The sequence below is a fragment of the Bubalus kerabau genome, chromosome 17, assembly GCF_029407905.1.
Source record: "Bubalus kerabau isolate K-KA32 ecotype Philippines breed swamp buffalo chromosome 17, PCC_UOA_SB_1v2, whole genome shotgun sequence".
In the NCBI taxonomy this organism is placed as follows: Eukaryota; Metazoa; Chordata; class Mammalia; order Artiodactyla; family Bovidae; genus Bubalus; species Bubalus kerabau.
The window spans coordinates 55,656,294-55,669,770 of NC_073640.1; the positions used below are offsets into that span (position 1 = coordinate 55,656,294).

At 40.0% G+C, this 13,477-nt stretch overlaps 1 protein-coding gene across 2 annotated transcripts in view; it reads right to left on the minus strand.

Moving 5' to 3' along the window:
- Positions 1-201: 201 nt before the first annotated feature.
- ZNF112 (zinc finger protein 112) overlaps positions 202-13,477 on the minus strand; it is a 29,631-nt gene continuing 16,355 nt past the window's right edge. For both annotated transcript variants that reach the window (XM_055553651.1, XM_055553652.1), the window contains 2 exons: positions 11,955-12,041; positions 202-7,508 (listed from right to left, as the gene is read on the minus strand). In XM_055553651.1, the coding sequence (XP_055409626.1) occupies positions 5,014-7,508; positions 11,955-12,041 (2,582 nt within the window). In that variant the 3' untranslated portion in view covers positions 202-5,013. The remainder of the gene's footprint in view (positions 7,509-11,954; positions 12,042-13,477) is intronic.

The window sequence follows — 13,477 nt, forward strand, 5'->3', positions numbered from 1 at the left end:
AGCCACTTACATGTTCTTCAAAATAATCCTTTGTTATAACACTTCTTTACTAGCATTTCCCATTTGATTATTTATTAATTTCCACTGAAATTCCCCCATCTGTTCATGTACATTGTCTGTCCCTTTCATGAAAACATTTAACACATCAACCAGAAATATATAAAATTCTTTATTTGGTATTTCTAAAATATGGTCATCTCTAAGTGAGGTTCTGATGGGTCTGCTGTCTCTTAGCAGAGGGTTGCATGTTCTTTTTTTTAAAATCTTGTAATTCTTGATTTGAATGCCAGGTACCATGTATCAAACAGTAGAGACTTAAGTAAATAGTATTTTTGCTGGAACTGGGCACACCTGTTTTGCTGGGATGTTGAATCAGTCTCATTGAGAATTAAGTTGAAATTGGATTCTGTTTTTACAATAGTTATCTTCCATACACTGCTTCAAATTTTTCTAACGTTACCTTGTTTTAGGGTGGGTGCTGGAGGATTTTCCTCAATGTTCCTGTCCACCTTCAGCTTCTGGCTATCCCTGTGCCCTGTGCCACGGAAGGACTCTCCATCCACGTTCTTCTCCTTTTCCCTACATAGCCTGCTACTGGCCTGTCACTAGGGGAAAGCTAGCCTGTTTATGGGGACCAGGGATGTTCTTTATTGAGTTGGTTTAGTCTTACTCTTGAGTGGGGATTGGAGTGATCAGAGACTTTATACATTTTGGGGAGCTAGGACTACATAACACTAATAATGAGACAAACTCTCTTCTCTAGGCTGTGAACAAAAAAAGCAGGTGATACTGCCTCTTTGTGAGGAAACTGAAGTCCAGAGAAAAGAGAATTAAAGAAGAGCAACATAATGCCCTTTTGAGTGACCCAGACCCGAGTCTTACCTTACCAGTATCTTTTCACTTAAATGAACTGAGAAGAAATTTTGGTTTAAGCAATTCTGTAGGTTAATGAAACTCTATAGGTTACAGTTTGTTAACCTACAACTAAAGTATCCTGAGTGAAAAAACCACCATGAGCTCTCATGATCTTCCCTTGGAAATGAGAGTACTAAAACACATTAAAAGCCCTGAATTTCTGATGATACTGCAAAACTTGAACTAGCACCTTGGAAGCCAGATTAAGCCTGTGCCTTGGTCACCCCACTCACCTAACAGATTGATATATGACCGAAAAACTATGGAGCACCAATTTATACTATGTCTGAGTTGTACCAGGTTGTTTAAGGCTGCATGGGCTTTGAGACCTAAAGAAAATTTTATAGGAAGTTAAAGCTGCTGACACCTAATCTATCTGTATCCTCTAGAGACCTCTGAACATTATCTTCAGGAGCTTTATTCTTTAATTTTGGCTGTAATGCCATCTAAAGAAATAGAACAATCACATTATGAGTTCTTAACTATAAGGGACAATGTCTCAGTACTTTATTGCTTTGGTAAGACATTAATTGTGAATTTTAAAAGGTACAAAAAAGACTAAGCTAAAATTCTGCTTGCCACAGAAAACCACTATATACGTGATAGTGAATAATCTTTCACAGATTATCTATTAAGCATGTATTTGAACATATATGTATACAGACCAAAGGTAACTGGATATTATGAAGGTACAATCTGCATTTTTTACTAAACAATATGCACGAGCTTTCTCTGTCATTTTACATTGATTCAATGTTTCCCATAGCACCATATTATAGGAACATTGAGAAATTTATCTTATTAATTTGCAGTTTTAGTAATTACCCTTATGTACACAGCCTGTTTAAAACCACTTTATCATAAACTATTATTCTAAGATTTCCAGACACTGACTGGTTCAGAATTGGGAAAGGAGGACAATAGACTATATACTGTCACCCTGCTTATTTAACTTATATGCAGAGTACATAATGCGAAATGTCAGGCTGGATGAATCACAAGCTGGAACAAAGACTGCCAGGAGAAGTATCAGCAACCTCAGATATGTAGATGATACCACTCTAATGACAGAAAGTGAAGAGGAACCAAAGAGTCTCTTGATGAGGATGAAAGAGGAGAGTAAAAGAGCTGACTTGAAATTCAACATTAAAAAAACTAAGATCATGGCATCTGGTCCCATCACTTTATGGCAAATAGGTGGGGAAGCAATGGAAACAGTGAGAGACTTTATTTTGGGGGGGTCAAAATCACTGCAGATGGTGACTGTAGCTATGAAATTAAAAAACACTTGCTCCTCGGAAGGAAACCTATGATAAACCTAGACAGCATATTAAAAACCAGAGACATCATTTTGCTGACAAAGGTCCATCTAGTCAAAGTTATGGTTTTCCCAACAGTCATGTACAGATGTGAGAGCTGGACCATAAAGAAGGTTGTGTGTGTGTGCACATGCTCAGTCATGTCAGACTCTTTGCAGCCCCACAGACTATAGCCCACCAGGCTCCTCTGATCATGGAATTTCCCAGGCAAGAATGCTGGAGTGTGTTGCCAAACAAGGCTCTGCACTGAAGAATTGATGCTTTTGAATTGCAGTGCTGGAGAACACCCTTGAGAGTACTTTGGACTGCAGGGAAATCAAACCAGTCAATCCTAAAAGAAATCAACCCTGAATATTCACTGGAAGGACTATTGCTGAAGCTCCAGTAACGTGAAGAGTCAACTCACTGGAAAAGATCCTAATGCTGGGAAAAACTGAAGGCAAAGGGAGAAGGGGACAGCAGAGGATGAGATAGTTAGCATCACCAACTCAATGGACATGAATTTGAACAAACTCTGGAAGATAGTGGAGGAAAGAGGAGCCTGGTGTGCTGCAGTCTATGGGGTCACAGAGAGTTGGACATGACTTAGCGACTGGACAACAAAAATGTACACTTTACATTTTGATACATATTGTACAACTCTGACAAATTTGTATTTTTCACTTCCTCCAATAAAATGCATTGTTCTTGAAGATACAGATTAGCAAGCAAAAGGAAATCTTATCCTAATAATCAATACATTTGAAAAAATGTCTACAAAAATTCAATATTTCTCCTTTCCTTACTAAAAATAAAATTATCATATGATCCACCAATCCCACTCCTGGTCATACATCTGGACCAAACTATAATTCAAAGAGATACATGCACTCCTATGTTCAGAGCAGCAGCATTCACAACAACCAAGAAATGGAAAGCAACCTAAATGTCCATTGACAGATGAATGGATAAAGAAGATGCAGCACATATATATAGTGGAATATTACTCAGCCATAGAAAAGAATGAAATCATGCCATTTGCAACAACATGGATGCAACTAGAGATTATTACACTAAATGAAATAAGTCAGAAAGAGAAAGACGAATACCATATGATATCACTTACATGTGGAATCTAAAATATGACACAAATGAACCCATCTATGAAACAAAAAGAGAATCATGGACACAGAGAACAGACAGGTGGTTGCCAAGGGGTTGGGGGAGGGATGGAGTAGGAGGCTGGCTTAGCAGACATAAGCTTTTATATATACAATGGATAAGCAGCAAGGTCCTACTGGATAGCACAGAGAGCTATATTCAATATCCTATGATAAACCACAATGGGAAAGAATATTTTAAAAGAAATTTTTAATTGATTTACTTTGCTGTACAGTAGCAATTAACACAACACTGTAAATCAACTATACTTCAACTTTTTTTCCTTTCTTTGCATGAGTGGGAAAAGTATGGTGATATAAAATTTGACAAAATTAAAGTCCTCCAAACTTGTCACAGATCCTGCTAAAGAGGTCTGAATTGGACAAAGGCTATATAGAAACCAGTCAGATCAAAAGGATTTTAATGGAAATATGGAAGCTAGAAAAACAAATATTGTAATTTGAACATTTATTAAGAAAGTTACTGTTACTGTTAATAACCATTTCTGACACTTTCCAAATATTATAGTAAAACTGTCTTAACACACAGGGCAGGAGTAAAAATTCAGTTATGTAAAATGCAGCATTTCATTTTTGCCAAGTTAACCACAAACACTGTTTCATCAGTTTGTATTGTCCTTTTAAAGTGCACATAGGTATACACACGTACACACACACAGAGAACTAAACTTAACCAGATAATACACTGTAGAGAAAGAGACCAAATGCTAAGAAACTCAGCCCATCCCTGCTGATGAGGGACAAATGGGGAGGACCAATCCTGGGGGGGTTAAACCAAATTCATGTCATTTAAGATTGCGATACTGCCCATGTTCTACATTTCAAATAATGTTTACACTTACTTATTTGCTTACATTAATGTGACTTGCAGGATTCCTCCTCCAAATACATTTTAAATTATTTTTGGGGGAAAATCAGCATTTCAAACATGACAACTTTACATACTTTTAGTCATTTAGCAACAAAGTACTGAGCACCTACATTGAGTTGGAGACGTAGCAATGCATGAAACCCCTTCTCTTAATAAGCTTACATTCCAGTGGATGTAAATTTAGGTATGCTCATCACTGTATAAATTCGGAGAAGGTAATGGCACCCCACTCCAGTACTCTTGCCTAGAAAATCCCATGGACGGAGGAGCCTGGTAGGCTGCAGTCCATGGGGTCGCTAGAGTCGGACACGACTGAGCGACTTCACTTTCACTTTTCACTTTCATGCATTGGAGAAGGAAATGGCAACCCACTCCAGTATTCTTGCCTGGAGAATCCCAGGGACGGGAAGCCTGGTGGGCTGCCGTCTATGGGGTCGCACAGAGTCAGACACGACTAAAGCGACATAGCAGCAGCAGCAGGTGGCTAACCATACTCATGTCTTTTCTAAGCTCTAGTGCAAGAGCTGATTAAAGTCACTTGCAGTGACTGATATTCAAGTTCTCATGAAATCCCATATGGAACACTTCTCATTAGATAAGTCTCTGCTGTATGGACTATTGTAAATGTTGATATTGAGCAGAAACATTACGTTTTCATGAAAGAAATTCTTTTTCTACTATGAGAACTCAAGTGAGTGGAAAATTTAAGCTCTTGTTTGAAGACTTCAGAACAAAATGGAACACCGCATTACAGAACTTTGCTTCTGTACGGATTCTCTGATGAAGGATAACCCTTACTATACTCTTCACTTGGATAGAATTTATCACCACTGTGGACTCTTTGATGAATTAGAAGACCTGAACTCCAACGGAAACCCTTACCACACACGTCACATTTGTAGGGTTTCTCTCCTGTGTGGACTCTCTGATGAGCCTGGAGGTTTGATCTCTGACTGAAGCCCTTTCCACACACTTCACATTTGTATGGTTTTTCCCCAGTGTGGACTCTGTGATGGGCTTGAAGACTTGAAAACCCACTGAAGCCCTTGCCGCACTGTTCACATTTATAGGGCCGCCCTTCTGTGTGGACCCTCTGATGGGCTTGGAGGCGGGAACTCTCACTGAAACCCTTTGTGCACACTGCACATTTGTAGGGTTTCCCTCCGGTGTGGACCCTCTGATGTGCTTCAAGGCGTGAGCTCTGACTAAAGCCCTTCCCACACATCTCACATTTATACGGCTTCACTCTGGTGTGGACTCTCTGGTGGCCTTGAAGATATGCTCTCTGACTGAAGCCCTTCCCACAAACCTCACAGATGTACGGTCTCTCTCCAGTGTGGACACTCTGATGGCTCTGAAGGTAAGACCTCTGACTGAAGCTCTTACCACACTCATCACACTGATAGGGTTTCTCTCCTGTGTGGACTCTCTGATGGGCCAAAAGAGTTGAGGCCTTGCTGAAGCCCTTCTCACATTCTCCACATTTATAGGGTTTCTCTCCTGTGTGAACCCTCTGATGAATTTGAAGATTAAAGCTCCAACTGAAGCCCTTCCCACACTCCTCACACTTGAATGGTTTTTCTCCCGTGTGAACCCTTTGGTGGCCTTGAAGGTGTGAACTCCGACTGAAGCCCTTCCCACACTCCTCGCACTTGTATGGTTTCTCGCCAGTGTGGACTCTCTGATGCCCTTGAAGGTATGAATTACGACTGAAGCCCTTCCCACATGCCTCACATTTGTATGGTTTTTCTCCCGTGTGGACTCTCTGATGGGCTTGAAGGTATGAACTCCGACTGAAACCCTTATCACACTCCTCACACTTATAAGGCTTCTCTCCTGTGTGGACTCTCTGATGAACATTAAGAACAGATCTATGACTGAAGCCTTTACCACATGCACTGCATTTGTACGGCTTCTCGCCAGTGTGGACTCGCTGATGATCTTTAAGTTTTGAATTCCAGTTGAAGCCATTCCCACACACCTTGTAGGGTTTCTCTCCGATGTGAATTTTCTGATGGCCTTGAAGATACGAACTTTGGCTGAAGCTGTTACCACGTGTGTAACGTTTATAGGGTTGTTCCCTAGTGTGGACTATCTGAAGGTTTTGAAAATGTGAGGCCAGACTGAAGCCGTTAGCACATGCCTCAGAATTGTAGGGAATCTCTTCCATGTGAACTCTGTGCTGAATGTTCAGATCTGAGTTACAAATGAAACCTTTCACACACTCCATGTCTGTGTATCGTTTCTCTTCAGTGTGGATTTTCTGATGGGCTTGAAGACAAGAATTCTCATTAAAGACATTCCCATTCTCCTCAGATTCATGGGATTCCTCCTCGATGTAGACCCTAACAATACTACTAAGGTCTAAGCTATGACTGAAGCCTTTCTCATACACGCTGCATCTATCAGACGTCTCTCCTCTGGGTATAAGTTCATATGTGTTATGAGAGGAGCACTGATTGATGCTCTCACTGTATTCACATTTAAATGGCTTCTCTTTTGCGTGTCCTTTCTGATGTGATTGAAGATGTGAATTCTCAAAAACACAATGATCTCCTCTACAAACACTCTGATGAATATGAAGAACTGACCTATAACTACAGTCCTTTTCACATGGACTGTATGTACAGGGCTTTCCTTCTAAGTCTAATTGCTGATGAACTTCAGAGCTGGAGTCATCGCTGAAGGCTTTTCTGTACTCATTACCAGGATAGGGTTTTTGTCCTGTTTGAATATGATTAAGCAATGAAACCTTCATGACATCTTCTCCACAGTCATGGCAGCTAGAGTTTTTTCCTGTTTTGTGTACACCCAGATTATCACCATGATGTGAGATCCAACTGATGCTGTCAGATTTACAGAAATCATTTTCCTTGGAAACTTGCTGACATCGACACTGATAATTACGTGACTCTGTGAGGTACATTTTCCTCCAAGAATGGTGGGCTCGCCAAGAGGGAAATTCTTGACTTTTTATGTCATTGGAACCGTCTCCTATGTGAGTCAAGACATAGTTCTCATCTTCAGAAATCTGAATTGGTACTCCTGCCCAAACCTGGCAGGTGGAATCACCTTGTTTTTGCAACTGAGAAATATTCTCTTGGAAGTTTCTCATGGAATCTTGACACCCAGTTAACCTGCCTGCACCTTGTTGCCAGGACTGCCAGGTGGAAAGCTCTTTGGGGGAAAAGCAGCTTAATCCCACTTCTTGAATACTTTCCATATTATGTGGACTCTTGGTTCCTATAAGAATAAAGAGATTTTAGACATGTGTGCAATGAATGCTTTTATTCAGAGATTTCAAGATTCTGCACTTAGATCATGACATGAAACTTCAATAAACTGGAGGAAAGTTTGTTAGTACCTCTGGCAATACTTAGAATATCATTTACCTTTGGCTACACCAGGAATAGAAGTAGGATTCATAGAATTCAGGCTATGCATATGCCTCAAAATCAGGGCTATGCAATGCAACCTGGACATCAAAGATAGTGGCTCTGTTCAAAAGGCCTAGTTAAACCGTGCACACATTATCATGGGCTGCCTGGAGATTCCAAGGAAAAAACAGAAGGGGGTAGTCTCAAACTGGAAAGAATATAGTTTCAGGTGGACAAATGTATTTTGCCACACACAAGATCGTGTGTTAAATGCTATGCAGATGAAGGTAAACAGAGACCTTTAATCGATTCTTGATGTCTTGTATGGCCTATCTCTAATGAGTTCATTTTCATGAGAATAATGCGTTCTCCTATGTCACTGTAAGCCATAACCAGTTTAAACTCCTTTTAAAAGATATTTTGCAATTAGCAAGGGTCATGGGGCAGGTGAAATGTGAAACACTGTGGCAGAATTGCAAAGGCAAGATGGGAATTTGCTCTATGACTCAAGAAACTCAAACCAGGGCTCTGTAGCAACCTAGAGGGGTGGGATGAGAAGGGAGGTGCGAGGGAGGGTCAAGAGGGAAGGGACACAGGTATACCTATGGCTGATTCATGTTTACATTTGGCAGAAACCAACACAATACTGTAAAGCAAGTATCCTTCAATTAAAAATAAATAAATTTAATTCAAAAGAGAATTGCACAGGCAAGTTTCATGGTCCTTTGAGGCAACTTAACAAGCAAAACTCAATGAACACTGACTGTCATTTTGCTGATAAAGTACTTTGATGTTTAAGGAATCTGAGGCACTGGTAGAGTTGAAGATGGGCATGTTTGGGTGGAAATGGCTTGTCTATTAGTTACGAAAGCTCAGGTTATCAGCAGGCAACATATCATTCACATCCTAGTGAGAAGTACATTTATTCCCGGAGAACAAGTGGTCCAACAGGACTGAAGCAATAACACGCACTCTCCTAAAACTTGGCAAAATATTAATCCTCTTTCAGTATCCAAGGTGAGGGGAAAAAGGCAGTAAAAGGGAACTTTTTTCTCACAATGTGAATATTATCTTCAAATGCAATAATTCTTCCTTAGCTACTGGTGTTCTCCTGTCTCTAAACACGGGAGTGTGTTACACACAAGGAAGAGCACTTTGCTGCGCGCTGTCTCACCCTTACGGCCTCTAACACCCCCAGTGAACCGTAGCTGCTCAGTAAGCATTTAATGCATAGATCACAGCTTGAGTCATTCTCAGTCACAGAACTGAAAGGGCATGCATGTGTAAGTTACTTTTTATGGGAAAGCAGCTGGTGATGGCAGTTTTACTGCACAGCTGGAAGGCTGTATGAGAGGCAGGGTTACACTCAGTTACCACTTGCCAGTGAGAAAAGCAGAGGTCACAAGAATCTTGTGGACTGTGTCTTTTTAATTTTGAAAATAACCTTTGAAACGGTGTAGTTTTTCTCACACAAAATCTTAACTCTTAGCCCCACCCTATCGCCAACTTTTAAAACAAGGGAAAAAATAAAGGGCGACACTGACGACTGCGTGGCAGCAGGCTCTGGGGCAATGCGTTGGCTGCAGGGCCTACGGCACGTCCACGAGTACTCATCTCAGTACTTAAAAACAAGAATGCTTAGCGATGTCTTTGGTTTCTCAAAAGCAAGGCTTTCAGTTATTATACTAACATTCTGTCACCTAAAGATGAAACGGAGTTCCCTGGTGGTCCAGTGGCTACGACTCCACGCTCCCACTGCTGCTGCAACTAAGACCCAGTATGCTGCATGCAATATGCAGCATACAGCTAAATGCTGCATGTTATAGCCACATATTGGATTATGTAGCAATGATTTTTTTTTAAAAAAGAGTTATAATCTCAGATTGGGAGGGATTTCCCCAAGGTACCGTGAAGGAGAAAAATTAGTACTTTAAAAATAAGAATATATATTTTCAAAATTTTGCATGAATATAAGGTATAAACATGGTAATATATGGAAATACTAAATAAAAAGGTACTTCAAAATATGACATTACATTCCTACTGATACTATCAGGCAGGGGGACTAGCACACTATGGCCCTAGCTCTGTTTTTGTATAGCCTAGGAACAAGAATAGATTTTACATTTTTTAAACTGGTGTAAGAAAAAGCATTTGGTCTCTTTGACAGAGATCAAACATGGTCAGCAAAACCTAAAATATTTACCATCTGGACCTTCAGAGAAAAAGTTTGCTGACACTTCTCTAAAGAATATATTGCCTGTATGACCTTGAACCTGAACTGAGATGACAACAGAAAAATCATAGAAGTGAAGTAATTTGTTTTGAAATTTTCAATTGACTCTCATTCCTACCCAGGAGCATTTCCAGCTCCACAGCTGTGACCACGGCTTTTGACATCAGAATCTGAGGACTCAAGAAACATTACTAAAATGTTTGGACTCACATAAATGTCCAGCTTAGAAGTTCTACTTTAAAAAGAAAACTACAGCCCAGTACCGCCCAAACAAAACATTCTGAATTCAACAGCACATTAAAAGATCGTACAAGACAATCACATGGGACTTATTCTAGGAATGCAAGGATGGTTCAACATCTTCAAATCACTACATGTGACACCCAATATTAGCAAAATGAAGGATAAAAATCATATGATCAAAAGCAACAAAGGCAAAAATAAACAAGTGGGACTACATCAAACTAAGGAGCTTCTGCATAGCAAAGGAAACCAACAACAAAATGAAAAGTCAAACTTACTGAATGGGAGAAAATATTTGTAAATCATATATTTGATAAGGGGTTAATATCCAAACTACATAGAGAACTCATACAATTCAATAGCAAAAAACAAACTATTCAATTTAAAAAAAGTGGGCAGAAGACCTGAATAGACATTTTCCCAAAGAAGACACACAGCTGGCCAACAGGTTCATAAAAAGATGCTCAACAACATTAATCACCAGGGAAATGCAAATCAAAAGTACAATGAGCTATCAACTCCCATCTGTTGGAATGGCTATTATCAAAAAGAGGTGTGTGTGTGCTCAGTCGCTTCAGCTGTGTCTGACTCTTTGCGACCCTATGGACTGTGGCTCACCAGGCTCTAAGGCAAGAGATGACAAATGCTGGCAAGGATGTAGAGAAAAGGGAAGCCTTGTACACTCTCGGTGGGAATATAAGTTGGTGCAGCCACTATGGAAGTCGTTATAGAGGTTCCTCAAAAAGTTAAAAATAGAATTATATGATTCAGCAATTCTACTTCTAGGTATTTATCTGAAGAAAAAGAAAACACTAACTTGAAAAGATACAGCCCATAGGGTTGCAAAGAATCAGACATGACTAAACAACAACAAATGTACACTGTACAACATGTACACTGCAGAATTATGTACAACAGTCAAGATAAAGGAACAATCTTAGTGTCCACTGATGGATAAACAGATAAAGAAAATTCAACCATAAATAAATATGAAATCTTGCCATTTGCAACAATACAGGTAGACCTTGGAGGTATTTAAAGACAAATACTGCTTGATCTCTATTATATGTGGAATCTAAAACACTCCCCAACACACACACACACACCAAGCAAGCTCACAGATAACAGAAAACAGATGGTTGGTTGCAAGAGGCAGCAGTTTGGGGATAGGAGAAATAGGTGAACTGATTTTTTTAATTTAAACAAACTGAATAAAAAAAGAAAAGAAAACTGTAGCTAGGTCAAGAGACTGTTACATATTAGAGGATGGGAGAGTAAGAAGAACAGAATAAGATAAAGAACTGGGCATTTAAATGAGGAAGTTAATGCAAGAGTGTCTCACCTGAAATTGCTGCATGGGAGGGCAGATTATCCTTTAGCACTGATCATTTCTGATATTTCTTTTAGTTGCCTGGCTATTCTTATCCTTTAAGGAATAATGAGTACCTATCCATGAATACTAAAGGACACCTACACAGAATTAGGACAGGCGTTTATCTGACGTCAAAGGACACTCTGGAGTATCTCTCTATCACATGGTTTACTCTATACCTGTTGGCTGCCTCAGGGAGGACTGAAGACAGGGAAGACCATGCATGTATTAACTGACTCACTCATTCAAGGCACACAGCAAAGCAAGCCAAGTAACCTGAAGCAGAAGCATCACTGAGACAGGTCTGATGGGCAGCAAGTGGGCCAGTGCAGCTGGGACAGAAGCAATGAGCTAGGATCGGAGAAGCTAGAGCAGTGAGGGTACAGAAGGGCCTGGCCCCTTCCGACTCGTGTTCTGGGAGGGGCTCGCTGGCTGCTGGGTGACTGCCGGATGGTTCTCACCTGAACACCCATCTCTCTGGGACTCCATCATCAAACGTTCTTCTCTCTCCAGCTGGAATATAAGCTCTGGTTTGAAGGGCTGATTTCCTGTAAAAAAGGAGAGAAGAGCAAAAGTTTTCAATTTTGACCAAGTCTAACTTGTGGTTTTTTTGTTTTTTTCCCCTCCTGAATCATATTTTCATTTTTGGGGGGTTTTTTTCTTCTTCTGATTCATGTTTTTGGCATCATATCTAAGAAATCTTTGCCTAACCCAAGGTCATGAAAATTTTCTCCTGTGTTTCCATCTACAAGTTTCACACTTCTACATTTTACATTAGGCCCTTCATCCACTTCGAGTTAATCTTTCATTTTGCAGGTGGGAGGCATGCAAATATATGCATACAGAAGTCCAAGTGTTTCAGCACTATCTGTTGAAAAAATACTTTCTCCAGTGAATTGCCTTGGCCCCTGCAGAAGAATTGCTTATTCCGTTCACTGCAGTAAACAAAGCCACTAAGGAGTATTGAGGATTGCAATTCATTCTGCCATCCTCCTCCCACTAGACCTAAAACTAAAGGTATATAGAGTTATAAACTGTATTCCTTAGCTACTTCCATGAATCCTTTCTTTTCTCTGTTTACTGTGGTTAAGGTATCCCTTTCAAACACAACTCATTTTTCTTTTCGATGATCATCCCTTCACATTCTTATTTGATTTACTTTTTAGAATGTGTTGAACTAAATATTTTCTTAAAAGACTTTTTTGATGTGGATCATTTTTTAAAAGTCTTTATTGAATTTGTTACAGTATTGCTTCTGTTTTCTGTTTTGTTTTTTCTGGCTGCGAGGCATGTGGGATCTTAGTTCCCCAACCAGGGATTGAACCTGCATTTTCTGCATTGAAAGGTGGAGTCTTAACCACTGGAGCACCAGGGAAGTCCCCTAACATATTTTCAAAAGCCCAAACTAGACCAAAAGGTGTTATTCAGACAAGTGTGACCCTCTCAAACATCCCTTCCATGCCATCACAACTCACCATTGACAAGAAACTAAATTCATGATTTCCTGATTAATCCTTGTGTTGCTTACATATATTTACTTATTTTCCCTTTTTTCCCTTACACAAACTAGTAAGTATACTATTAATGCTCTTTTGTACTTGGTTATATTCAGGGAAAATTCCTACAATGAGTTGCTGAGAAAGGGTAAATCCATACTTCTGTTAGACACTGTCAAATTCTTCTCCATAGGGGTGGTATCCTGTTGCATTCCCACTGTCAAAACATGAAAGTGCTTTATTCCCCACAACTTTGCCCCCCCCCAAATAGTGTTAAGTTTCTGAATTCTGGGGGACTTCCCTAGCAGTCCAGCGGTTAAGACTCGGTGCTTTCACTGCTGGGGCCTGGGCTCAATCCCTGGTTGGGGAATGAAGATCCAACAACCTTCATGAGACAGCCCAAAAAAAAAAAAAGTTCTTGAATTTTTGCTAACCTCATGAATGAAAAATGGTGTTTCAGTATAATTTGAATTAGTACCTCTCTTACT